Raw genomic sequence first — 27784 nt, 5'->3', positions numbered from 1 at the left:
CAAACTACTCAAGGATTACTTTATAGAACTGGACAAAATAATAACAAAATTCATCTGTAAAAACAAAAGGTCAAAATTTCCCTAATGAATATTGATGCTAAAATCTTAAATAAGATATTAGCAAGGAGATTACAGCAAGTGATCACCAGGATAATACACTATGACCAGGTGGGATTTATACCAGGAATGCAGGGCTGGTTCAACATTAGGAAAACTATTAACATAACCACATCAATAAGAAAACCAACCAAAATCATATGATTATCTCAATAGATGCAGAGAAAGCTTTTGACAAAATACAACACCCATTCCTAATAAAAACACTGGAGAGTTTAGGAATAGGGGGAGCTTTCCTTAAAATAATAAATAGTATCTACCTAAAGCCATCAGCAAGTATTATATGCAATGGAGATAAATTAGAGGCCTTCCCAATAAGATCAGGGGTGAAACAGGGATGTCCATTATCACCCCTATTATTTAATATTGTCCTAGAAATGTTAGCTTTAGCAATAAGAGAAGAGAAAGGAATTAAAGGAATTAGAATAGGCAAGGAGGAAACAAAACTATCACTCTTTGCAGATGATATGATGGTATACTTAAGGAATCCTCGAGAATCAACTCAAAAATTACTTGAAACAATTAACAACTTTAGCAAAGTAGCAGGATATAAAATAAATCCACATAAATCATCAGCATTTCTATACATGACCAACAAAGTCCAGCAGCAAGAGATAGAAAGAGAAATTCCATTTAAAGTAACGGTAGATAATATAAAATACCTGGGAGTCTACTTGCCAAGACAAACCCAGGAACTCTATGAACACAACTACCAAACACTCTTCACACAAATCAAATCAGATCTAAATAATTGGAAAGATATCAACTGCTCATGGATAGGCAGAGCTAATATAGTAAAAATGACAATACTGCCTAAATTAATTTACTTATTCAGTGACATACCAATCAGACTACCTAAAAATTATTTTATACAGCTAGAAAAAATAATAACAAAATTCATCTGGAAAAACAAAAAATCAAGAACATCCAGGGAAATAATGAAAAAAAATTCACAGGAAGGTGGGTTAGCGGTACCAAACCTGGAGCTTTACTATAAAGCGGCAGTGATCAAAACTATCTGGTACTGGCTAAAAAATAGGGTGGTAGATCAATGGAATAGGCTAGGCTCAGGAAATGCAGTAGTAAATGACACTAGTAATGTAGTGTTTGATAAACCCAAAGACTCCAGCTTCTCGGATAGGAACTCAGTATTTGACAAAAACTGCTGGGAAAACTGGAAGATAGTATGGCAGAAATTAGGCATAGACCAACATCTTACACCTTATACTAAAATAAGGTCAAAATGGATACATGATTTAGACATAAGAGGTGATACCATAGGTAAATTAGGAGAGAAAGGAATAGTGTACCTATCAGATCTTTGGAAAGGAAAACAGTTTTTGACCAAACAAGAAATAGAGTATATTATAAAATGCAAAGTGGATGATTTTGATTACATTAAATTAAAAAATTTTTGTACAAACAGACGCAATGCATCCAAAATTAGAAGGGAGGCAGAAAGCTGGGAAACAATTTTTGAGGCCAGTACTTCTGATAAAGGCCTCATCTCTAAAATATATAGGGAACTAAATCAAATTTATAAGAACCCAAGTCATTCCCCAATTAAGAAATGGTCAAAGGATATGAACAGGCAGTTTTCTGATGAAGAAACCAAAGCTATCTATTCCCATATGGAAAAATGCTCTAAATCTCTAATGATTAGAGAGATGCAAATAAAAACAACTCTGAGGTACCACCTGACACCTATCAGATTGGCTAAAATGACAAAAAAGGAAAATAATAAATGTTGGAGAAGCTGTGGGAAAATTGAAACACTAATCCATTGTTGGTGGAGCTGTGAACTGATCCAACCATTCTGGAGAGCAATTTGGAATTATGCCCAAAGGGCGATAAAGCTGTGCATACCCTTTGGCCCAGCAATACCACTTTTGGGTCTTTTTCCCAAAGTGATCATGGAAAGGGGAAAGGGACCCACATGTACAAAAATATTTATAGCTGCTCTTTATGTGGTGGCAAGGAATTGGAAGTTGAGGGGGTGCCCATCCATTGGGGAATGGCTGGACAAGTTGTGGTATATGAATACAATGGAATACTATTGTGCTGTAAGAAATGATGAGCAGGAGGAGTTCAGAGAAACCTGGAGGGTCTTGCGTGAGCTGATGATCAGTGAGATGAGCAGAACCAGAAGAACTTTGTACACAGTATCATCAACATTGAGTGTTGATCTACTGTGATGGACTATATTCTTCTCACCAATGCAATGGCACAGAAGAGTTCCAGGGAAATTGTGATGGAAGAGGATCTCCAAATCCAAGAAAAAAAAAAAAAAGAACTGCGGAGTATAGATGCTGAATGAACCATACTATTTCTTTTGTTTTTGATGCTGTTGTTTTTTTCTATTTTGAGGTTTTTCATCATTGCTCTGATTTTTTCTCTTATAACATGACTAATGCAGAAATATGTTTAATATTATAATTATGTGTGTATATATACATACATATATACATATATACATATATATATATATATATATATATATATATATATATATAAAACCTATATCAGATGACCTACTGTCTAGGGAAGGGGGGAGGGAGAAAAATCTGAAATTGTAAAGCTTGTATAAACAAAACTTGAGAACTATCTTTACATGTAACAGAAAAAAATAAAATACTTTATTAATTAAAAAAACAAAAAACCCCAAAACAAAACAAAACAAAACAAAACAAAAAACAAAAGGTCAAGGATCTCAGGGAAAATAACGGTGGAAAAACTGCGAAGTAAGCCTAGCGGTATCAGAGAACTGGCATGTCAATGAAGTGTTGGTGAACCTGGGAAACAATTTGGAATTACACTTCAAAGCTGGCAAACTCTAGCTACTCTGTGATCCATGAATACCACTAGTAGGTTTATACCCTATAGAGAACAGAGGCAGAGATAAGAACCCATATGTCCAAGGAAGTGATGGACTCATTGGCACCCTAGCAATAGCATCTGTACCTGCAGCTGAGGACAAACTAGATCTACTGAAGAAGGGCTACTTCAGGACTCTACAAGGAGCCCAGCAGAAAACTCCCCCATGCTAAAAGTGAATACTATGAGGACTCAGGCCAAAGGACTTTTTAGGAGCTGTGAGTAAAACCCGAGGGGAAATTTAATAGTTTTCCTGGGAGGGGGGGAATAAGAGGAGGCATAGGAGGGGAGGTTGGGAGAGTTTCTCCAGGACTCATGCTCTGCTCTACATGTGAATAATTCCACAGAACAGAGAATGAAGTTCCAAAGGGCAGAGACAAGAAGGGTGGTATTGGTACTACCACATTAGAGTGCATGTATAGCGTTTTTTTTTTTTTTAAAAAAACAGAACTTGTTAGTATTTTGTTTTCTCCAATTACCTGTAAAACGATTTTAAAGATTTGTTTTAAAAACTTTGAATTCCAAATTCTCTTCTTTCCTCGCCTCCCTTGCCCCACACATATAACATTTTTAACCATACCAACTGTGCATGATGGACTTATGGTTTCATACACAATCCTTTTCTTCGATCTTTTTGTTCAGTCATGTTTGATGATGACTGCCAAGTATATTAGCACCATTACCTTGATAGTTTCCTAAGTTCTACAGACCAACTGAATGGAAATTCTCAGAGCCTCCCAGGTCACTGCCCAGGTCTCTCCTATGCACTTAACACATTTCAACTTGCATAACAGGAACTGGGGGAGTAGTAAAGAGAAAAGAAGCTTCTAGCTTTCTCTTTTGAAGTCATCTTGCTCCCAGGATTATTTTGCTTCTCTTTTTGGTCCTGACACTGTAGTGGAAAAAGGACTCTATCCAAGGGAGGGCAGAAGGAGTAAGGGACTGTGAGAAGAGGGGAGGGATCCCATAAATATCTAGTGTCAGTCATCTACTCTTAAGAAAAGTGAGAGGGGGAAGCTAGGTGGTGCAGTGGTTAGAGCACTAGCCCTGGATTCAGAAGGACCTGAGTTCAAATCTGGTCTCAGATACTTGACACTTACTAGCTGTGTGACCCTGGGCAAGTCACTTAACCCCAGTTGCCTCACCAAAAAAAAAAAAAAAAGAAAAAAGAAAGGTGAGAGGATGGATAACTTTTCATTTCATTTCATCAGAGAGGAGAAAAAAAACTAAAAGGAATGGAACTGGAGGCAGAGGATGTGAGTATTTTAATTCAGGCTCTGTACCTGTGTTACTTTAGGTTAATCACTTAACTTCTCTGGGCCTTAGGTTCTTCTTCTGTGAAATGAGGTTTGGACTTGATCTCTCATGGGTCCCTTCCAGTTCCAATTCTATGACCCTAAGATGCCCTATCCTCCTTTAGGTGATCCATCATTCTTTTTGACTAGAAGTGGCTCTTATGAGATTGGTGACACCAGCGATGTGCATCTCAATCTGTGTGTCTTCTGTCTGGGCCATTTATATGTCCCTCTCTGAGAAGAGTATCGTTTGGACACCAGGAATCAAGTAACTCATCGGCAAAGGTACCTTTTATCTTAGGTGTAATTGTAATCACATCCAACCTCGAATTTCAGAGTGGTCATATTTTGGCCCCTGGGCCCCCAATGGCTGGTCTGCTTTAGGCCTTCAGCAGTCCCTTTCCTAAGCTTGGCTAAATTTAGCAACTTGGCTCTCTGCTGCACTGACCATCACAGTCTCTTTGGAACATTATAAATTGCACCATAGCCAACTGGAATTCCAGGCAGTTAAATGCTTTGCTTGAAATCACAGATTTTCCAAGCCAAAAAATAATATAAGGGCCTCTGTATAGATGCAGTTGCACTGGTATAAAATATCATCGTTTTGCCTACGTCCTGTCATCTTAGTAGAGGCAAAGGGAGATTATTTCAATTCTGAGGCTGTTGTCAACCGTTATGAGTAGTCTTTTTTCCGAGTCCAGTGCAGCAGCCCACTGGCCTTCTGAATTTCTCAGGACTGCCATAAGGATCTAATTTTCAAGCCCTTGTTACCATGGGAGCAACTTGGAATTTTAATCCAGTGCTAAAGGTCAGGACAGGTCACCAGTTTCCGTTCTTCTTCAATCTCTGAATCAAAAGCACAAAAAAGGAGCTGAGCAAAAAGGTCAGCCGTAACCCCGAATTCCTTTCTCTTATACAGGGGCAGCTGGGAAAGATAGGGTTTGTGTGTGCTTTCACATTTCTCTGTAACCGTTTAAGTTGGGGCAAAAACCAAGGAAAAGCAATGTGCTTTCCAATCTCCTGGACCTCTTGGGATGGGGAATGTGCATAGTGTGTGGATAAGTTTGGGTGGCATGTGTGCCGGTGCCTGTGTTTGGAGTATTGAGTTAGTGTCCAGGACAGCTTGGGAATTCCCAACTAGGACAGAATGACCCTTTGAACTAAAACATTCACCAAGTCATCTTCTTCCTTGAAAGCTGTGAAAGTTAATCATTTGGCTCATCTCTCCCCAGGACACCATTTGGAGTATTGTTTCCACCCTGCTTTCTTCATTCTCAATAATACCATGAAAATGACATCATTTCCTTGTGTAATATACTTACTTGTAGCATGTATCATAGATTTCAGATTTGGTGGCCATTAAATTCAAATTCCTCATTTGACAGAGAAGGAACTGAGGCCCAGGCGGGAGGTAAAGCAGTTTGTTCAAATCCACCAAATTAGTAAGTGGCAGCTAGAATTTGAAGTCAAGTCCTCTCATTCCAAGTCCACTGCACTTTCCACTGTATTATGCTGGGATTCATTCCATCTTATTTTCTCTCCCATGAGTCAGATTATATCCTCTTATAAAATGGTGACAAGCCTTGGAACTGAGTATTCTACTTGCAGATATTAGACAAGAACAAAAAATCTCACAGCCCAGTGGCCGTTTCCTTTTCAACACTTCCTTAAAAGTCTGACCTAATCCTATATGGGCTTAAATAGGAAAATGTCTCTTTCTCAACATGAATGGCATTGTCCTGCAATGCAAATGAGCTAATTTTGGAAAAGAAAAGATGGGCTGGGCCCTCATCTAATAAGAACTCCTTGATGTCAGTTCTAGTTAATTCTGAATTTTTTTCACATGTGGATTAAGTCATAGCTAATGTCTACATCCGTCACTGGTTTAACCCCACCATGCAGCATGTGACTAGGTCCCCTCTTCTGTCAGCCTCTTTAGTTCATGCATGCACAAGGGACCCAAACCAATTTTAAAAGAACAAGAAAAACCTTGGCATGGTCCAATATGTCATAGTGGATAGTGGGTTAGTCTTGTAGTTGGGAAGATTTGGGATGAAGTCCTGACTCTTTTTACTTATTAGCTGTGTGACAGACAATTCTCTATAAATTAGAAGACTACAGAGGAATTGCTGAGCTGGACAAGTGGAGAGAATTTCCACACTGGGAGTTACTTCCCCCAATGAAAACAGTCTGAATTAAAGGAAAGAAAACCACAATCAGGGCTTAAAGTTTACACTGAAAACATGCACTACATCTTGAGATCAAAGCTTTGTGAATTTCTGGTTACCTTATGTTTTGGATACTATTGTTCTTCTTTATCATCCTCTCCATATCACAGATAATCTAGAGTTGCTTATACATACTATCAAAATCAACTATGTCTGCCTGGGGACCCCTTTATACTGTGAGAGCTACAGCATTTACATTTTCTACAGTTCTCTCATCTGGGGAATGTTTGCCTATCATGCGCACTATTGCCTTAAAAAAGCTCTAAAATAATGACAGTAGAGCCCTTGGGGGCTAATGTGGTGCTAAACTGGCTCTAAATCCATCAAAGCCTCCAACTTATGGAATCATAGATCATCAGGCAAGACAAGATCTCAAGAGGTCATCTGGTCCAGCCACCTGTCTTCATGTATTATAATTCTCTTTATGTGGATAATGTCCTCTGACCATTTCTTCTGATTGGTTTATCTCTAGCACAAACCACCATTTCCTCAGGTGCCCAGGCCACGCTCTCCTATATTTTCCACTTCCTCCCCAGCAGCCCAGACAATTGAATTAGTATACTTCCCCCATCTACTTTCCAGCTCTCTACTTTGTGTTTGTAATATGTTTTTTTTTTTGGGGGGGGGGATTATATCCTGCTACTTTACTGAAGTCAGTCATTTCAATTCATTTTAGCTGAATCTTTAAGTTTCTCTATGTAACCCATTGTATCATCTGCAAAAATCTATAATTTCATTTCTTATTGCTACAGCACTACTAGAATGATATCAGTTAACAGTGGTAACAATGGGCATCCTTGATGATCTTATTGGAAGGACAGCTAGCATTTTCCATTAAAGCTAATGTATTAGACTGACATTCTTGCCTAAGATACACACACACACAGCATCTATAAATCAATGAGGATAACAAAACAAAAACTACAACTGGCATCTGCCTATTACTTTCAAGTACTAGAACATGCTGATGGAATTTGGCGAGAGCAGACAGTGGTTGGAGGTTGGGCTTGCATGGCACGGGTGGCAGGAGAGACAACAGACTATTCCAGCTCAAAAGAATGTTGAAATCTCTCAGTTGGAAATAAGGCAGTTTGAAAACAATCTTTATTTCTATCTGGAATATTCAAAAACTATGTGTTACTCAAACCCAGGAGCAAAGAGATCTTGACTTTCCTTAAGCTAGCTGAGCACAAATGTCTGTATTTTTAACTGGTATAATTAAACTAGAAATCATAACCCGACATCGAGTGAGCCTTTTTATTTTTTGTTTTTAACTAACTATTCTTTTCAAGGGCTTTCTGACAGACCAACATTGCCCATATCTACGCCTCAGTGTAAAATCTACTGGATGTCTGATTACTCTTCATAAAGACCTCATGCTGATGCATCTCAAACTCTGAATTACCTTTAATTTTGTTTTCTGTGCTCCCAGGTGGCTATCTCTGACACAATGGAAAACTTCCAAAAAAGATATGAAATACTTGTAAAGAATTGGCAGAATTGGAGAAGCCGAGTATGTACGTGCAGGTCCTAGTCCAGGAGAATTCTTAGTGCACAAACTGGCATGATTTGAAGAAAAGCCACTGGCATTCCTGAGACACAGGGAGTTTGGATTTAAAGGACACCACACTGAACAGTAATGTTTCCCATTTCCTCCAGATTCCAAGTAGACTTATTTGGTTGCTACTGTATTGCATAGTCAAAGAAGCAGTGTAACACAGTAGAGAGAGAATGGGACTTGGAGCTCCAAAGACAGACTGAAGTTTTTCAGCTCCTTAACTGGCTGGCTGGCTCTCTGGGCAAGTCATGTCACCTGTCAAAGCCTCAGTTTCCTCATCTGTAAAGTATGGATAATAACAACACCTATTTCTTCGAGGTTGTTCAAAGGTTCATTTGTAAGCCACATTTGTAAAGCTCTTTGCAAATCTCAAAGAATCATATAAACATCAGCTATATTACTACATGTGAGCATCACTTCAGTCCTTATTCAACTTCTGATGAATAGATCAGACATCTACTTTCAGGGATGTTTTGAAGACGCTACAAACAAGAGAGCCCACTGTGTATGCTCTCTTTTCCATACATAAAAAACTCATTTCAAACTGTAAAACCTATGGCTTTCTGGTGGAAGGTTGATGTTTGTGGTACTCAATCTGGTTTATTTTTCCCTAGTACATGCATCATATTTTAAATCTATCCAAGGAAAACCATAAAGACATCCTTGTAGTTAGCATAACTACTTGAAAACGGTTTGATTTTTTTCTCTTCTGTATTACTGATGATCAACATGACTAGAAATAACTCAATTTTATTTACATACCAAACAATTTTAGCTGGCATTAAAGCTCTTTTACATAAAAGATGTGTACATGGGACCAAGAGAGGATCTGGGAATTTAAGAATTCTTGCTGCTAATCTTGCTGTCTGTATACAAGCAGCTGAATTGGATGGAGCCCAAAACAATGAATCTATTAGATTCTCTGAGGTTCAACTCTAAGCCGGGGTCCTGTGGTGCAATCTGAAAATAATAGGCCCTTGCTTACATGCTATTAAGATGACCCCAGGTAAAGTGAATGGAGCAAAGCTTTCATTCCCACATTCAATTCTTCTGAGCAATAGACTGCAACCCTGGGGAAGCAATTTATGCTATATCCTTCGCTACTGTCAACTGTAAAATGCAGCTAAACATGATGACCTTTACAAATGTATTAAAAATATAATCACATGAAATTTGTAAATATCAAATCATGATACTATTTAGCTAGAGATATTCTCTTGCAAGTTTTACTCTCTGTTAAAATTGTTCTCAGTCATAAAAATTACTACAACGAATTGGGTTTGGTTTTGTTGTCCATGTAGCAAACTCTACAAATTTCTAGGTCATATAAAATTAAAGTGAAATACTTTTAAATATTCTGTTTTAATTTAATGTTTGGGAATGAGTGAAGTTGTTTTGGGGGGGGTGGAGAGAGAGGGAAATGCTGGGATTGGGTATAGCAGGCTAACTATTCTTTGTAACTCTGATTGTCTCTCTTGCCTAAAAAGTGCTTTCTGGTGTCACGTCTACATTTTTAGTCCCTTAGTTAATATTTTGCCTTGATCTTTGAAAAGAACTGGCCTTCTGGTTAACTAACTTGACAGAAAACAATAAAAGTATCCCCAAGCATGACATTTCCATAGGAATGTGCTGCTATATATAAAATACTTGCCAGTTTGGTCAGAATTCCTGAGGGTTTTGTTATCCTGTTGTCAGTAACATTCCCTTAGCTCCATTTTCTACATTGATAACGTGTGGCTTCTTTGTGCCAGCTCCTACCAGAGAGAAAACCTGGTGGGCCGTGTATGGTTGGTGTTTCTAATGACACCTTTAAATCCACTACTAGGTCCTTTTAAACCCCAAATTTGCTCTGCTAAGTAAAGGAAATGGTTTTATTACCAGGAAAAAATATCAACATGACTACATCCTCCTGAGCTTTTACAGAAATGACCCAATCATTCTCTCCAGCAGGGGTTAGAATACAGGATATACTGTAAAAATAGTCTTGGGTCCCTTCCAGCTGGACAGTAGCCAGATGCTAACAACTGAATGGAACAGAAGACGTGCATGTTGGAGGCTGGCATGGTCTCACTGGGAATGACAGAACACAAATCTAAGTGAAGGCTTGACTGGATGCCCTCAGATTCCTGGATGTTGACAGAAAATCTTTCACAGTGAAACTGGTTGTGCCTTATCTGTTCCCACTTAGTGTGCCTCATAGCAAGCTAACAATTGAAACTTAAGCCATGCTAAAGTGCAATCTACAGGATCAGATCTCCAAACCCAACAACATGAACACACACGGCTCATTCCATGGCAAAGGCTAACAGTTGAACATTTGTATGACTATCATCTCATGGTAGTTTATGTGAGAAGTCTGAGGTTCTTGTTGGCCAAAAGAGAGCACCAAAATACTCACATCTCACTACTATTGAAGACTAGAGTTAATTTCTTGGTAAAGAACCCTGACTCACTCCTTAGCCAACCTTTTCTTCTAGTTCAAACTCATTGGCCACTAAAGCTAGAGAGGGTATTATGAGTAAGTGAAACTACAGAAGTTCTAATTTCAGCAATTATATGTAACAGAAAGTTTTGGCTTCCATTCAAACACAGGTGTCAAAAAGGAAAAACCTAATCTTGGCCTCAAGACACTATATTTCTTTTCTCTTAAATGGCAGTGGTAGCTTTGACTAAAGAACTTTGATCAGGGAAAGGCTCTAGCCAGTATGCAATAGCCCTCCAAGTAGCTGTAGCATGACCCCAAGGGGGTTATGATCAAACAATCTGAGATGGAGTATGGGTCATAAATTGCTCTCCTAGGATAGCCAATTGTGGGGTGGGTTTCCAGTAGGCCATACTTCTCTTTAGTCCTGACACTTCCTTACTCCATTCCTGCACTCTCAAATGCATGTTCTCAATCTCCTCCTTTCTGAGACCTGTGTTGGAATCTACAACAGAAAGCTGAACAGGTACCACTGTTTTTGTTGTTCTTGTTTGTCCTTAATTTTCTATGAAGACCATGGCATTGGGGTGATGTCACAACTTACAGTGAATTGGATTTAAGGGAGGGAGGGCTGTGCAAGGTCATCAGCTTCCCTCTCTCCTCCAGAGTCATCTGGGTCCAGTGATGAGATATACATCAGGATGATGAGATGACCTTGGATGTTTAAGGTAATTGGGGTCAAGTGACTTGTCCAGGGTCACAAGCTAGTAAGTGTCTGAATTGAGATTTGAACTCAGGTCCTCCAAACTTCAGGGCCAGTGCTCTATCCACTTCGACACCTAGCTGCTCCAATAAGTACCACTGGGAAACTGGGAAAGACCTGCTCCCTACAATAACCCTCTCCCCTCCTCAGTTGTTCCCTTTCTGGCTGTCAGGCACCTGTTAGAGAAAAGGCTCTTTCTATTCAAGAGCAGTGACTAGTAAGAGCCTTTTCCCTATGCTACACCCTCCCTTGAGTTTTGGATGAGCAGATGTGGGTAAGTTGTGAGCTACATCACAGATCTCTTTACATTATCTCCCCTGACCAATCTACCTCTCCTCCAAATATCTCTATTTCTGTTAAGGGTACCACCAACCTTGGCATCATTGTGGACATCTCTCTCCTCCAAGCCACATATGCAATTAGTTGCCAAATCTTGTTTCTTTTTCTAGAATGGACCTCTTGTACAGTTTTCTTGTCCTCCCAAATAGCCAGGCCCTTGGCACCTCTTGCCTGGATTAAGGCTATGTCACCCCCTTGTTGGTTTCCCAGCCTCAAAGATCTCCCCTCTCTAACAGATCTCATGTTTCACATAGCTGCCCAAATGATTTTCTGAAAATGCAGGCATGTTAAAAAACCAGTGACTCTTGACTAACTGTAGGATCACATATCACTTCACCTCTGTCTCATCCTTTTATATTTTTGATTAAATTTCATAATACACATAATCATCAGTGCAAGAGTACACATATGTGGTAATAATAAATTATACACATATTGCGGAGTAGATTTCCCAGTTTTTTACATGACCAAAAAAGTTCAGAGTAGAATGAATTGAGATGGACAGAGGGGCCCTGAAAGATGATCCCTGAAGAAAGCAGCATGGGGCACAGCAGAGAGATATGGGGTGGAGCCACAGAAGGATACTTCATCTTTTGAGACCAATAGAGCAGTGTGGCCACTGAGTAGCAGAAGACCTAAGCATTCACTGAAGAACATAAAGAAGCTCCAGGAGCTCCTTTGACACAGGATAGAGAGACAGACTTTGAAAACCTGAAGCCTCAGAAACAATCCCATTCAGAATGACAGATCTGCTTTCTGTCAAGTATTTGGAGCAAGCTACATTAAGGAAAACTTCTAGAGTCTCAGGAATTAAGGGATAATATTTAACAAGGTAATACATGATTCCCCTCTCTAAGGTACATGCTTCCTAGATTGTCTAGGGTCTCATGAGAAGCTCCTCTTGGAAGTGGGCTTATCTTGCTGCTGATGCTGCTACTGCTGCTTGGGGTACACCCGAGAGCAGGAAAGAGGGATGTTTAATGTGCCCTGGAGGACTGCCCCCTGGTACCTTGGAGGACTTGCCATCTACCCTACCAAAGGGGGTCTGGGAAGCTGCCTGTACAACTACCCTCTTGTAAAATGAGGGGAAAAATGCTAGGAATGGTTCAGCTGATGATAATTTGGGAGCTACAAATCAGAGTCACTTTATGGAGGCCAATCTGTCGTGTGGAAAATCCATTACCCCCCAAAAGAAGGCAGCTCCTTCTGGCCAAGATCTGATTGATAGCACCAGGACTTTAGATTTAGCCACCCAACCGAGAGCAAGTGCTTCATAAAATGTACTCAGTGTCTGCTCGTTTTATATCTGGCTTCCTATAGAGAGCTTTGGTCCCATTAACTGCACTATATACCACTGAGCTGTGGAGCGCTGTTCTTTGGAAATTCAGCTTATAACTATAAACCACGATTGACAAGTCTATTACTGCTGGTTACAAACTAGTGAAATATTGTATTTTATGATATGCCCACCAAAACATTTTTCACAGAGGAATCCAAATACACTTCCTTTCAGAATAAAATCATTTTAGGGTGTAATAACTTTTTTGATGTTTTTACCAGGGAAAGTACTTAATGTAAGCTTTGCATCAGTTAAAAGTTTGGAAACAAGGACATATTCCCAAACTTTTCAGAGACATATATATATATGGCTGAAGCTCATTTATTTCAGTACAGAGGGTGGTGGGGAAAGAGGAAAATATCCTCAAATCATATGTTTACAAGGCAAATAAATGGCAAGCAAGCAATCCATTTGGATACCAGAGAAGCTACATAACAGCAATGAGATGATGATTTACTTTCTAGGAGATGGGGATAAGTGTCTAAACCTCTGATTTCCCGGACAAGAGGAAACTCCCAGCGTGGAATCTCCTTGCAGCAATGGTGCAGCTCAGCAACTATGGGGAAGTCACTTAATTGCTTGGTGACTCTAAGCAACTGTCAAAGACTATCCAATGCAACAGGTGTGTGTGTGTGTGTGTGTGTGTGTGTGTGTGTGTGTGTTGGCTTTGGCATCTGGAAGAAGACCTGGATTCCAGTTCTTCTAGTTTAGTGTGTATACACATATACATATATAAATATGAAAACATACATATAACCAAGGACTGAATGTACACACACATATATGCACACACAGAAGGCATATGCAGACATATGTGTTTCTATGTATGTGTCTGCACAGACACACACACATGCACACATGTATGTGCATGCAACACTGCAAAACTTGAATCGAGGCCTTCCTGATACCAAAGCCGGCAGACTGTCCATCCAGTACTCTACTCAGTGACTTCCAAAGTTCCACGTGATCTAACCCTGATAAACTGGGAACATTTTTTTTTCCTTATATGAGAGGGAGGTCACCAGACATTACATGGGGCCCATTTTAAAGAAGATAATGGTATATTTCCTTTCGATGACAAGAATTCCAGAATTCAAAAGTAAATTGTGAGGAAGTCCAAGTTCAAATTCAAAAGAAAATTCTAACCCCCAAGACCGGCATTCCATTTCTCTGGGTATATTTGAAATCACAGTGTCGATTTAGAGCTGGAAGGGATTTATGTCAGAGGTCAAACAGTCCAGCCTCTTCCTTTTACAGATGAGGGGACAGATGCCCAGGGAGAACAAGTACCTTTTTCATGGTTACATAGAAAGAAAGTAGCAAAGCTGAGATTTGAATTTAGGTTCTCTGATTCCAAATCTAATGTCTCTTCCAATACCCTAGGCTGCCTCTCCTATTACCCTTCTGAAACTAATAAATGAAGGAGGAACTGGCCTAGTTAATGAGAACTGAAACTTTCCTACAGGGCTTGAGATTCCAATGCAAAGGCACAGTTTAGTTGAGAAAACCCAATTCAAGACTGGCCAAGACTTCTGGGCTTAGCATCTGGCCTGCAGGATGACCTTGGGAATGGTATTCCAGGGCTCAGGATCTTTGTCCCTTTGAAATTCATTTCCAATAATAATTTAGATCAAGCATAGCCTCTGGCATATATATACATACACACATACACACATATACATATGTATGTATACATGTGTGTATGTGTATGTATATACACATACACACACATGTATATGTATATATCATCAACTCGTTCTCTTTAGAAATGCTCATGCCTTTGCCACCAGCTTGCACCGAAAAAGGAACTTTACTCTTTTCTTTTTAGGCAAAGAGAACATCAGAAGAATACAACTCTTTGGTAGGGTTTGAGGAAAATGGATACCACTCCATAGATACTAAAGGGCTAATGCTTTTAAAATTTTTTCTCTACACCCCTTGGTCACGAATGAGAATATGAATGAGAAATGCAGGTAGCTTGACAAGAGCTACAGAGGCAGGGTTGTTGGACTCCAGTATGGTGTCACTTAATCTTTCATTCCATCATTCTCCATTTTTGTTTACCTTTAATATACAGTTGCTAAGAGAGTCCCAAACAGCAAGGGTGCTGGTCAACTACGTTAAGTTACCTATCTGCTAATATTTTATTTTTGAGCCCTGGTGTGAGCTGTAAAGCTTTCCCCCTCGGTAATCCAGACAAACATTTAATTAGCACTGACCATGCTGACCTCCATGTCTGGAAGCATGGAAAGTGGGTGGAGGAGGGGGAATCTTCTTTTCCATGGAGCGGCTTGGTCACTGTTTAGGTTTTCCTTTTTTCTTGCATGTTATCTGGGGTCAAGTTTCTGTCTACATCTACATTAGACCTGTACAAACTTGTAGCAGAACAGATAAGTTAGTGACACTGTTTCACAGAACTGCCACCAGCTGCTGTGGCATCCTAGGTAATGATCCAGCCTGTGAGTACTAAGGATTTCAATCACTCTGATTCCTAAACAGGAACAATGTTCCAATGAGCAGAATCACATACTTCCTCATCAACAAGGAGGGGAACAAGATGAGGTTGCAACTGCATGTCTGCAATTTTCTCCAAGAACAGTGTTCTAACATAACAAGCTTCAAAAGTAAGGGAACTTACGACTTCTGTGAAGCAGGTGGTTTGGTTGGTACTTTGATGTCTGTGTCACTCCACTCTGAAACACAGAACAGAAGAATGAGCATTTCATAATTTCACATGGCCAAAATCCAGCCAGGCCCCTAGCTTTCAGGCTACCCAATTCTGTTTAGCTCTATAGCATTCCTGATTAGAAAACATATAACAAAAAAGGAATTGATATGAGGTATCCCAGGAGGTTTAATTTCTCATCCCAGGACTGGGGAGGGGGGAGGACTAAGAAAAAGGAAGACCTACTTTGTGTACTGTATCCTGAGGTCGAAAGTTGGAGGTCCTACAACAAAGAATATAGAAAATACAAGCATTAATTAAACAATACAAAAAAGCAAGTGTGTTGGCATTGCTATTTAAGATAAGGTTTGACTGATGCTGTTAAAAAGGAAATCATTATTACCCACTCCATTAAGAAGAGTTCTGCTTATACTTCCATTGTGAAGGATAATAATTTGTTCATTAGAAGCTCCTCCGTGCCTCTATGACAATCAACAATCAGGACTGAATTGTAGTCCAAATCAATCTGAACCTGTAGAGTTGGCGTGATGGCTATCAGAATAATCTTACAGAAAGAACAGTTGGTAGCACAGTGGATAGGGTACCAGTCTTGGAGTCACAAATACCTGAGTTCAAATCCAACCACAGACACAAACACTGGAAAGTCATTTGTCCTTGCTCTGTGCCTCAGTTTTCTCGTTGGTAAAATAGGTATAATGATAGCACTTACCTCCCAGGATTATTATTAGGATCAAATGACATAATATTTGCAAAGTACTTTGCAACCCTTAAAGTAGTATAGAAATGCTAGTTATTATTGATAGTAGTCATCAGTCATCATGGTCATAGCTTCACCCTGATGAAAGCCACCATTTTTTTCATTCATTTTCATTTCATTCATTTTATTAAACATAGACAAGGCTCTTCCCTCCCTGGACCTCAATTTCTTCCTCTTTAAAATAAGGAAGTTGGACCACATGATCCATGAGGTCCCTTTGAGTACCATGTCTTTACTTTTGTCATGGCTGTAGACCAAGGATTTCAGATTTGCCAGCCCACAGAACTGGCAGAACTGACAAACTCAGGCTGATCTTTGAGCACTTTTTACACAATTCCATTTCAATAGTGCACATACTTGTAAATTCAGACACCGAGATTTGCACACAAGATCCACAAAACAGATGGCCCAGCTGAAAAGAGCACATGACAAGGAAGCAGCAGAGCCACTGCCACCACCTTCCAGTATGGGATTGACTTCCATTTCTTCCTCAATTTCCTTTAGTGATGAAGCTAATGAGCAGTGAGCTAAGCAAAAATCAGCAAGCAAAAGGCAAGGCCAGGAGACGGAGGACGTGGGTATACAGCAGTCGCCCCAAACCCAGAGAGAAACCTATGGCCTGTTCAGGCTGTACTTCTGCCTGCTCGAGTTTCAGGCCAGCCAATGCTCTCTGTTAAACTGTAACAAAAGTAATAGTTTTATTGCTCCTGATTCTAAATAAATCTGTCCCTCCTTTTAAATTCACTATCTCAGTGGAGATGGGAAGAGGGGGAATGCTACCATTCTTTCACCCTAAAGCTATCTTTTACTCTTCCCTCTCCTAATATAGGGCAGCTAAATGGTTGCTGGGCCCGGAGTCAGGAAGACCTACCTTCATGAATTAAAATCTGGCCTCAGATACTTATTGGCTATGTGACCCTGGGCAAGTCACTTAACTCTGTTTGTCTCGGTCTCCTCATCTGTAAAATGAGCTGGAGAAGGGAATGGCAAACTGCTCCAGTATCTTTGCCATGAAAACCCCAATGGAGTCACAAAGAGTTGGACGGGACTGAAAAATGACTGAACAACCCACCAAGGAGTTCTGATTAATTCTACTTTCACACCATTTCTAGCACCTGCCTCTGTCTCTCTGTTCCCATAGATGCCACCGGGTAAAAGCCCTGGACACCCAGACCAGTGAGCTAGACCCAGTAGAGGTCAAATGCTATCCACTCTCTCCCATCTCTAATCTGGCGTCAGTGGTGCTCTCAGAACAATCCTTCTTATATACAGTAATCTGTCTAGAAAGTCTCTAGTGGTTTCTAATGAAGGTCCTTTGAAATGCAGTGTTGGGGCAGCTAGGTGGCACAGTGGATAGAGCACCAGCCCTGGAGTCAGGAGGACCTGAGTTCAAATCCGGCCTCAGACACTTAACATTTACTAGCTGTGTGACCCTGGGCAAGTCACTTAACCCCAATTGCCTCACAAAAAAAAAAAAAAAGAAATGCATTAGTACAGGCTCCACATGAACTTGCTGCATTCTGTGCTCACACTGCTCCCATCTGGGATGCTGTCACCTCACCCCTCACCCCCTCAACTCTTACCCAGACTTTAAAAGCCATCTCAAGCGTCACCTCCTCCATGAAGCCTTTATGGATTCCTACTTTAGTCAGCACAGACCTTTCCCATCTTGGACCTCACAAAGTTCTTGGGTTTTTAAAATTGTCTAATGCACTTACCATGTAATTCTATGCATTATTGCTCTGTAGGGTCAGTAGCAGAGATCTTTGTGCTCAGTAAACACTCAAGAAATGTTTATTCAGTCAATGGAGATATACCTACATGACTTGACGAGAGGAGATGTGTAGGTGGTTTGGAAGGATGCCGGATCTGAATCAGAGTTTTTGCAAGTGGGTAGCAAGTATGAAATGAAAAACTGGTTCTTTTTGACTCTGGGCATGATGACTAAAAGGAGACACAGGTAGTAAAATGATCCAGGCTAATTCCTTCTAGCTGATTATTTCCATTTATGAGAAGCCACATGGGAGAGTAGAGAGAAAACCAGCCTTGAAGTCAGAAGACCTGGGCACAAGGCCTGTGTCTGACCCATTCTGGTTCTGTAGCCCCGGGCAAGTCACTTAACCTCCCATTACTTTAGGCAAAACTCTCTTAGGACTATAAATGTTGCAGAGACAGCTCAAATTCACTCTGCTAGAGGGAGTTTCCTCATTTGTCACAGAGAAATGAAATTATAAGGGTCAGTCCCCATTTCTATTCTTCACTGCTGCTACTATTCTTATTATCATCCCAAATGGACTAAATAAGAGGTGTCATATCCGTGGTCACAGGCTAATGTGTGTGTGTGAGTGTGGCCCTAATCAGATTAAAATGGAACTGAGAAAATAACAAAATAAATAAAAATAAATAAAACAAAGAATATTATATTTAAAAGCAAAGCCAATCTGTGGCCAGCAGGGATCCTTACGTATGGATTAGTGGTATCCATTTCTATTTGAATCAGATGCCACTGGACTAGGGAATCTAGTTTTCATGGAGTTATGAGAACAAATTAAATTCTAAAATTTAAAAATATAATGAGAAAGAAAAAAAATGAAAAGAATAACAAAACCACTGACCTTGCCTGAGTTGGGAAATTTAGTCTGTTCTGCTTTTCCTGGAGTTTGAATTCCAGTAAGAGGTGGAGGCCAGGTGTAAGTCATCTCCTAATGTGGGGGGAAAAAGCAATCGCAAGGTTCAGATCACACTCATAACCTCTCCCCCAAACACACACACATACACACACACACGAGCACACAAGCGCACATGCATACACACACACACACATGCACACACACACAACTTGCTGGGTCATGTTCTCCAGTCAGTAGATAGAGATAAAACGCTGAGCCTAGAAGTCAGGATGACCTGAGCTCAGATTTGGCCTCGGACACTTAGCAGTTGCATATCGCTGAGTAAATCACAAACTCTCTCTGCCTTAGTTTAATATTTGCAAAGCACTTTGCAAACGTTAAAACACTATATAAATGTTAGCAATTATTATTGTTCAGAAAAAAAGATGGCAACTGACACAGGAGGAAGAACTGCTTGGAAGTAAATGGAAGAGGCTGAACTGAACTTGGGAAATTGCACTATCTATGGCTCCAATCTTCTCCTTGAAATAAAAGTCCATGCTAGATAGAGAAGCACACTGGCAATGGTGGAATGCCATGTTTTACAAAGAATCAAAATGGTGGGGTCACCTAAAGGGCAATGGAGAGATGCACAGGAAGGCAGCAGCACATCTGCAAAGATGACTTAGCATAAGAAGTTCAAGAAAGAATATCCTCAAAGAGATTTATGACTGGTCAAAGGAGGTCATGGAGTGAGAGTGAGGAGTAACAGATGGACAGATCCAGTTCTGCACTGCTACTCACAGAGTGCTATGACTGAAAAGATGGCCTCCAGAATAGTGGGTGGAGCCTTCCTCTTGCCCCTGCCCTCACCTAATGGAAAATTTATGAGAGGATGTGCATAAGAGTCATACCAGATATGAAGGGATGCGTATTTACCCCTACCTCAGGGAGTATCCAAAATGATGAGATGGCACACCTGTTGATGAACTATAGTACAGAGCAGACTGTTGTTCCTTCTGCCCACCCAGCTACCACCTGTGTATATATCTGTGAATTCTAATCTCAAGGAAAACACATACATACACACATATCCCTCCTCTTTGGTGTTATTAATGATATCTTCCTGCAGCATCTAGGCAATGCAGTGGATTGAGCACTGGCCCTGAAGTTGGGAGGACCTGATTTCAAATCTCACCTCAGACACTTACTAGCCTTGTAACCTGGACAAGCCACTTAACCCCAATTGCCTTAAACATCCAGGGCCATCTCCAGTCATCCTGATGTAGATCTTGCTACTGGACCCAGATGGCTCTGGAGGAGAGAGTGAGGCTGATGACTTTGCACAACCCTCCCTCCCTTCAATTCAATTCAGTGCAAGTCATGACATCACCTCCCGATGTCATGGTCCTCTTGGAGAATGAAGGACAAACAACAACGACAATATCTCCCTTGATCTTTGAAGGACTCTTAGAAAGGAAGGTGCTTCACTCTTTCTCGAGTCTAAGAACACACAGCCATTTATGTGAACAACCCTGTATCCCTATAAACTAGACCTGCATCTTGGCATATATGAAGCCACATGTCCCACCAGGAACGTCCTTCCTTTGCTGGGGGGCATAACAATGATACTAATGTGTAATTTAAGATTCTAAATGTGGATTCTAATCTGTTCCCCCAGTTTTGGGGGAAACTGACTAAAATCACTGATAAAACAAGTTTAGGTTTTTAAGGGTTTATTGGAAAATAGAAAGAAAAAAGATTGAGAACAGAATTCCAACAGCCTGGCATTCCTATCTTTCCTCAAATTTCCTGTCATACCTACTCCTGTCATACAACAATAAGGAAAAGTCTCAACACTAGAGTATTAAAGATGTTCCCATCAGGGGTAAGCACATGCTAAGGAACCTGAGATCTCAAGGAGTGAAATGAATTGCCCATGAACACATGGCAAGTGTCAGAGACATGATTTGAGCTCACACAATGTGATCAAAAGAGAGAAAACAGAAATGTAAAGAAAGCATGAGGTTATATGCACACGTTTATTCAGGAGGTGCTTTGCTCTATAATCACCAGAAGCTGAAAATTCCCATGAGAAGGATAAAGAGAAGTTGCTTGTTTGTTTGGGGGGAGGGGGAGAAGGTAAGATTTGTGTGTGAAATGTTTACTTTCTGAATAACTGAAATTTCTGCAGAGCAAAATTAAGTACTTTCAGGTTGCATATCTATTATGTACTTTTCCTTATACAACTACAAATTTCAAATAATTCTTTAATACATGAAGAATTACAATGAAAAGAAATAAAACAAAACAGTTCACTGCAGCTCTACCAATTCAATATTTACAATCATTTAGATGGATTACCATGTACTCAATTTCACCTATGATGTTCCAACTTGGGGCAGCCAGGTGGTGCAGTGGATAGAATGCTGGGTCTGGAGTCAGGAAGACTCAATTATCCCAGTTCAAATCTGGCCTAAGACACTTATTATCTGTGTGACCCTGGGTAAGTCACTTAACCCTGTCTGCTTCAGTTTCCTCGTATGTAAAATGAGATGGAAAAGGAAAAGGCAAACCACTCTAGTTTCTTTGCCAAGAAAACCCCAAATGAGGTCATAAAGGGCCTGGAGTCAAGGAAGACTCATCTTCATGAGTTCAACTCTGGCCTGAGACACTTACTAGCTGTGTGACCCTGTTTGCATCAGTTCTTCATGCCCTACTAAAACATAAGCTTCTTGAAGGTAGGGACTGTTCCGTTTTTCATCTTTGCGTTCTCAGTGCCTGGCACACAGCAGGCATATGTGCCTAAATATATACATGTTTCCTGAAATGGAACAGTAAGTCATGAATGCAGATGGCATGTTTCTTCCTTGGGACCATGAGGATGCTATTAAAATAAATAATATTTCTCTAATATTTTCCACTTTTTTTAGATTCAGTAGAACCATAGTATGTTGAAAGAATTATGGGAATTCTGTCATTTATACAGTAGCAAAAACTGAAAACGTTGCATTACCACAGGATTGTGATGTTTTTTTAAGGCAAATTGTATGAGGAATACATTTTCAGCTTCATTTAAGGCTCTATATGTTGTTTTTTAATTTAACATCCTCAAAGGACAAGCCTAGACCCATGAGCCTAAGACAGAATCAGAAGGAGTGTAACATACTGGAAAGGATACTATTAGTGGAGAGTTTGTACAAATCCTTTCCTGTCCCCAAATGAATTCATTTTCTATCAATACATTGTATAATATGCCCAAGTACAGAAAGCTAATGATACATCCGCCACTTACAATTAAATTAATCTCAGCCTTGAAGTTTACAAATAACCATTCCAGCACCTATTGTATCCGGCCACCACAAGGTTCTGTGCATCTGTTGACTTTTTTTGGTCGTAGCCTCACTTGAATGTATGAATGTACTGCTGTTATAATCACCGAGGGCTAATGCTGGAACTAGGGTATATCTGTGAAGGTCCACCGTGTCTAAGTAGACAGACCATTAGGAGATAAATCCTTTGGATTTGGCCAAGAGTGGAGAAGAGGTATAAGACATAAGGGGCTGGGGAGGGGGTATAGATTAGTCTATACTTAGAGATTATGAATTTAAAAAAAGATTTTGATAACTGCATTTCAACCTAATTGCTTTCTTTTGTAATCCCATACATTTGATTTTATGTATTTACAAATGGACTGCTAGAGCACTCAGAGGGATCCCATCATGATGCAAATAAATGGAACAATCTCTAGTGGGCAGCAATCCTGCCACCTTTTGGTCTCAGTTTGCTGAAAACCGTCAGGTAGAAAGAAAGAAAGAAAGAAAGAAAGAAAGAAAGAACAGGTCCCAGCTGCCACACAGCGAAACTCCGTGAATCACCAGTGAGTGAATCTCGGAGAACCCACTATGGGAGGGGGAAAGAAAGAAAAGGCAACTAAAATTATTCTTTCCTCCATGAACTGGTAGGGTTCACTCTTGCACTTCTGTGAGTCTCAAAGGAAAGCCAAGACTTCAGGAAGCAATGCAAATTGAAGATATTCTTCCAGAGAAAGACATTTCTGGTTCTGAAAATGGGATAAAGAATGGAAAGGGAATGAGAAAAGAAGCTATATTGGGGGGCAGCTAGGTGGTGTAGTGGATAAAGCACCGGCCTTGGATTCAGGAAGACCTGAATTCAAATATGGCCTCAGACACTTGACACTTACTAGCTGTGTGACCCTGGGCAAGTCACTTAACCCCTGTTGCCCCACAAAAACAAACAAACAAAAAAGAAGCTATATAGGGCAGTGGACAGACACTGCGTTTCTGGGCCTCCCTCTGACACATACTGGCTATAGGAACTTGACAAATTTAAGCTTTGGGGAACTGGACAAATCTCTACAATTGGAAGTTGCAGAGAAAGTCCATATCTGAACTTTGAGAGGGTGTCCTCTTCTTGGAGTTCCCGATAGCAGTGAAATTCGAAGTCTAGTACTAGTACAGAGAGGTACTTCCTTTTGCTTGGCATAATTCAGAGCTCAATGCCAACAGTTTTAGTATTTAAACTTGGGGACACCTGTTGCCCAGGTACAGATTTTCATTTTATTGGTTTTCAGAGCATCTTGACACTCCAGAGCAGCTGGACAGTGGTGGTGGGATATCTTCTGGAAGTATGAGGAAGTAGAAATCCTCTTCTGGCTCTGCTCTGAAGAAGCATGGACCACAATTAAAGAAGAAAAACCAATCTCTGTGATAATAATTGGAGCCTTCAGTACTTTATTAGTCGTTTTTTACTATTTGGTTAGGAACAAGCTTCTCCAGCATCAAAGCACTTTACATAATTGGGAACGATAAGTGTAATAAGCAGGGAAACCTCCATTAATGTCATGTGACAACTGCAAAGTCAAACACACACACACACACACACACACACAAGGCAGAAAGGGCCATGTTGAAGGTTCCTCCAGCAATTATTGCTCGTGCAAATTACACATCCTATATTTCTGCAATTTGCGCTTTACCTCGTCCACACTGAAATCTCTCTGCTATGGCTGTCAATTAGCCTCACTTTGGGGAGGTTGGTGCACAGACTGTGCAACTCAACTGAGTAAGCATTAGACAGGGAGATGATCTGAATTCTGAGCTCTGCTCCTATGTCACTGTATGTATGACCTTAATTCCTGTAGACTTTGTAGATTACTAATCAAAAGTACAGATGATTTTTTATCAATTCTTATTTGATATTACAGATGAAAAACAACAAAGTCAGCAATGAAACAGATAAGAGTTGAATGGGACTTTGCAACAGAAAAGCAGGTTGCTTGTGAAGGTCCATAATCCTAACAGGCAGAGTCATGTATGTGTGTTTGTGTGTGTGTGTATGTGTATGTGTGTGTATGTGTGTCTTCTGAGGATAACAGGGTCAGAAGTGGGAAAAACAGTCCCACTGATGTCTTGTTGCTGGAGATGTGAATTTGTCTAGCCATTCTGGAAATCTGGGAGTACTCTTTGATTCAGCAATACCACCACTAGGCCTATCTACCAAAAGAAGAAAAGGACACAAATGTCTCATAAAATATTTATAGAAGCTTTTCGTGGTGGCCAAGAACTGAAAACAAAGGATGTTCTCATCAAGTAGAGAATGGCTGAAAAAAGGATGGTATAAAAATGTGATAGAATACTACTGTAGGAGAAGAAATGAAATGGATGATTTCAGAGAAACCTGGGAAGACTTGTATGAATCAATGCAGACTGAAGTTAGCAGAACCAGGAGCACCATTCATAATATAACAGCAATATTATTAAAAAAAGAGTCTAATGGCCAATCACATTTCAAAAGGACCAATAATGAAGAATGCTACTAATCTTCTTACAGAGAAGTGATAGGCTAAATATGCAGAATGAGACATACACTTTTGGACTTGGGTAATGTGGGAATTTGTTGACTACCCATAATTGTTACAAGGCTTCTGTTACTTTCTTTGCTTTTTCCAGTGGAGGAAGGAAGTTGAGAGAGAAAGAGAAAGAGAGAGAGAGAGAGAGAGAGAGAGAGAGAGAGACTGATAATAGTATCTTTACTATATGCCAGGCCCTGTGCTAAGTACTTTTGTGCGGTAGCAAAGAATTGGAAATAAAGTGGGTGCCCAACAACTGGGAAATACCCAAACTATGGTGTTTTTTTTAAAGTGAGGCAATGGGGGTTAAGTGACTTGCCCAGGGTCACACAGCTAGTAAGTGTCTGAGGCCGGATTTGAACTCAGGTACTCTTGACTCCAGGGCCGGTGCTCTATCCACTGCGCCACCTAGCTGCCCCCCAAACTATGTTTTCTATGAATGTCATCAAACATTACTGTGGGATAAGAGCCAATGAATATGAAAACTTTCTAGAAAGGTGGTTTGGAATGTTTTAAAATGACACAAAGTGAAGTAAGCAGACCCAAAACAACATATAAAATTTCAACAACAATGTAGATAGAAAGAATACAAAACCAAAGCTGAACTAGGAGCAATTGCAATTATCAACACTGGCCCCGGACACTCCTTTTGGTAGAGGGAGAGGTGGCTAGGTGTCTGAATGTTGCACACACTGCTATGCAATAGAGTATTATTTATTTGGGTTGGTTTGGCTTAAATGTTTTCCTTTGTTACAAAGGAAAAGGGTTCATTCACTTAATGGGAGGTGGGGGTGGGAATAGAATCAAGCCCCAAATGACTGGTGTAAATGCAAAGAGCATAAATAAAACTTAATGTTCTAAAAGAAAAATCTGTGGCTCATCTACCCACGGATTAATAGGGAGATGCCTACTGGGAGTTAGAAGAACTGTGCCTGCTGTCATTTAGGCTCTAAATGAACTAAGGTGCATTAGCCTGTCTGTGAATTAATTTCTCTCTTTAAGCATAAAGCTTTTCAAAGTGAGTAGAGCTAAGTTTCTCTGAAATTCTCAAGAGAAACAAGCTGTGGAAATCTAATGGCATTATTGATCACTCCAATTTCTATTTTTTAAAAATTCTATACTGGATTAATAAACAGATGATTTGTGACCTTCAAGAAAAGCCAAGCTCACCAGAGATAGAGGTTCGCTAACAATATGGCAGGCCTAACTAATTTCAGTGATATATCAGGAGAATGGTGTGGACAGAGAGTACTTGATTTCAGCATGGTGACTGACAGAGTCTCTCAGATTCTTCCTGTAGAAAAGATGGAAAGACCTGGCCTGGAAGACAGCAGGTGGGCCCAACACAGTTGAATCACTGTACCTCAAAGGTGTTTTACGGATAAATGTCAACTTGAAGGCCAATCTTTGTGTTACAATGTAAGTTTACATTTGTGGCCCTGTCTTGCTCCACATTTTTTGATGACTTGGAAGGAGAATACTCATTACATTTGCAGAAAAAAGAATATAGGAGAAGTGGCTGAGATGAGAGATAACATACCAAAGTTTCAACATGATCTCACCAGGTTGAAATACTCTGCTAAAACTAAGGTGAAAGTCCATAGGAATAAATTAGAGACCAGCATATAGATTCAAAAAATCAATTATACAAATACAGGATGGAGGACAATTGGCTTCCCAGGAGTTCACAGTGGATAAAGCACCGGCCCTGTATTCAGGAGGACCTGAGTTCAAATCCAGCCTCAGACACTTGACACACTTACTAGTTGTGTGACCCTGGGCAAGTCACTTAACCCTCATTGCCCTGCAAAAAAAACCCAACAAAACAAAAAACAAACAAACAAACAGAATGTAAGTTCCTTGAGGGTAGGAACTGCTTTTCTACTTGTACTTCTATTCTCTGTATTTGGCACAATGCCTGACACAGAGTAAGCATTTAATAAGTGCCAGCTGACTGTTAACTAGCATTGAAAAACTCTAATAGGCCTGGAGGCAAGGTCAAGATGGTTGAATAAAAGGAAGAAGTACATCTCAACTCCCCCACCACATCTCCTCCACAAAGATACAGGAAACACACCAGACCACATTCTGATCCTAAGGAATGGATGGGCCAAAGAACAAGTCATAGAAATTATCACTAATTTCGTTAAGGATAAAGACAACAGGGGGGCAGCTGGGTGGTGCAGTGGATTAGAGCACTGGCCCTGGAGTCAGGAGGACCTGAGTTCAAATCCAGCCTCAGACACTTGACACTAGCTGTGTGACCCTGGGCAAATCAGTTAACCCTCACTGCCCCACAAAAAAAGGATAAACACAACAATGAGGCAACATATCAAAATTTTGGGGATGTGGCCAAAACAGTACTTAGAGGAAACTTTATATCTCTAAATATATCCAACAATTAAAAAATGAGCAGATCGATGAACTGGGCATGTAACTTAAAAAAAACCTATACCAAGTTTACATCAGTATGATCAAATCAATCAGGAAGTACAATGTCTATGAGATAGAAAGGCATAGCAGATAGAAAGACCTGGGTTTCAATCTTGCCTCTAATATTTCACTTTTCTCAGCCTTAGTTTCTCCCTCTGTAAAATAGAGATAATATTTTCTATAGTGCCCACCTCACAGGGTCACTGAGGTTCAAATGATCTAAAGTGTGGAAATCACTTTGCAAACTTTAAAGCAATAAATAAATACCAGTGATAATGGTGGTGGTGGTGGTGGTGGTGGTGGTGGTGATGATGATGATGATGATGATGATGATGATGATGATGATGGTGGTTAAATTAACTGGGGATGTTAGGATTAAAGGGCTGTCAAGAGCAAGGGGTTGTAGATTTGTTCTGTTTTTGTCCAGAGGACAAAGCCAATGTCTCAGTTACAGGGAAATAGATTTAGATTATCTATGAAGGTGAGTCTCTT

General features: G+C 40.1%; 1 protein-coding gene across 3 annotated transcripts in view; it reads right to left on the bottom strand.

Annotated features, from left to right (window-relative positions):
- AFF2 (AF4/FMR2 family member 2) overlaps positions 1–27784 on the bottom strand; it is a 538237-nt gene that overhangs the window by 132711 nt on the left and 377742 nt on the right. For 2 of the 3 annotated variants that reach the window (XR_006353941.1, XM_043974303.1), the window contains exons 5-7: positions 18994–19080; positions 15847–15883; positions 15574–15628 (exon numbers count right to left, since the gene is read on the bottom strand). Coding sequence is in view for 2 of the 3 variants with exons in the window: in XM_043974303.1 (XP_043830238.1) it covers positions 15574–15628; positions 15847–15883; positions 18994–19080 (179 nt within the window). In the remaining variant the exon portion in view is untranslated. The remainder of the gene's footprint in view (positions 1–15573; positions 15629–15846; positions 15884–18993; positions 19081–27784) is intronic. The other variant, XM_043974304.1, reaches the window with a different exon arrangement.

The sequence above is a fragment of the Dromiciops gliroides genome, chromosome X (genome assembly GCF_019393635.1).
Source record: "Dromiciops gliroides isolate mDroGli1 chromosome X, mDroGli1.pri, whole genome shotgun sequence".
In the NCBI taxonomy this organism is placed as follows: Eukaryota; Metazoa; Chordata; class Mammalia; order Microbiotheria; family Microbiotheriidae; genus Dromiciops; species Dromiciops gliroides.
The sequence above is the reverse complement of the archived record's forward strand: the minus strand, read 5'-3'. Positions and strand labels throughout refer to the sequence as shown.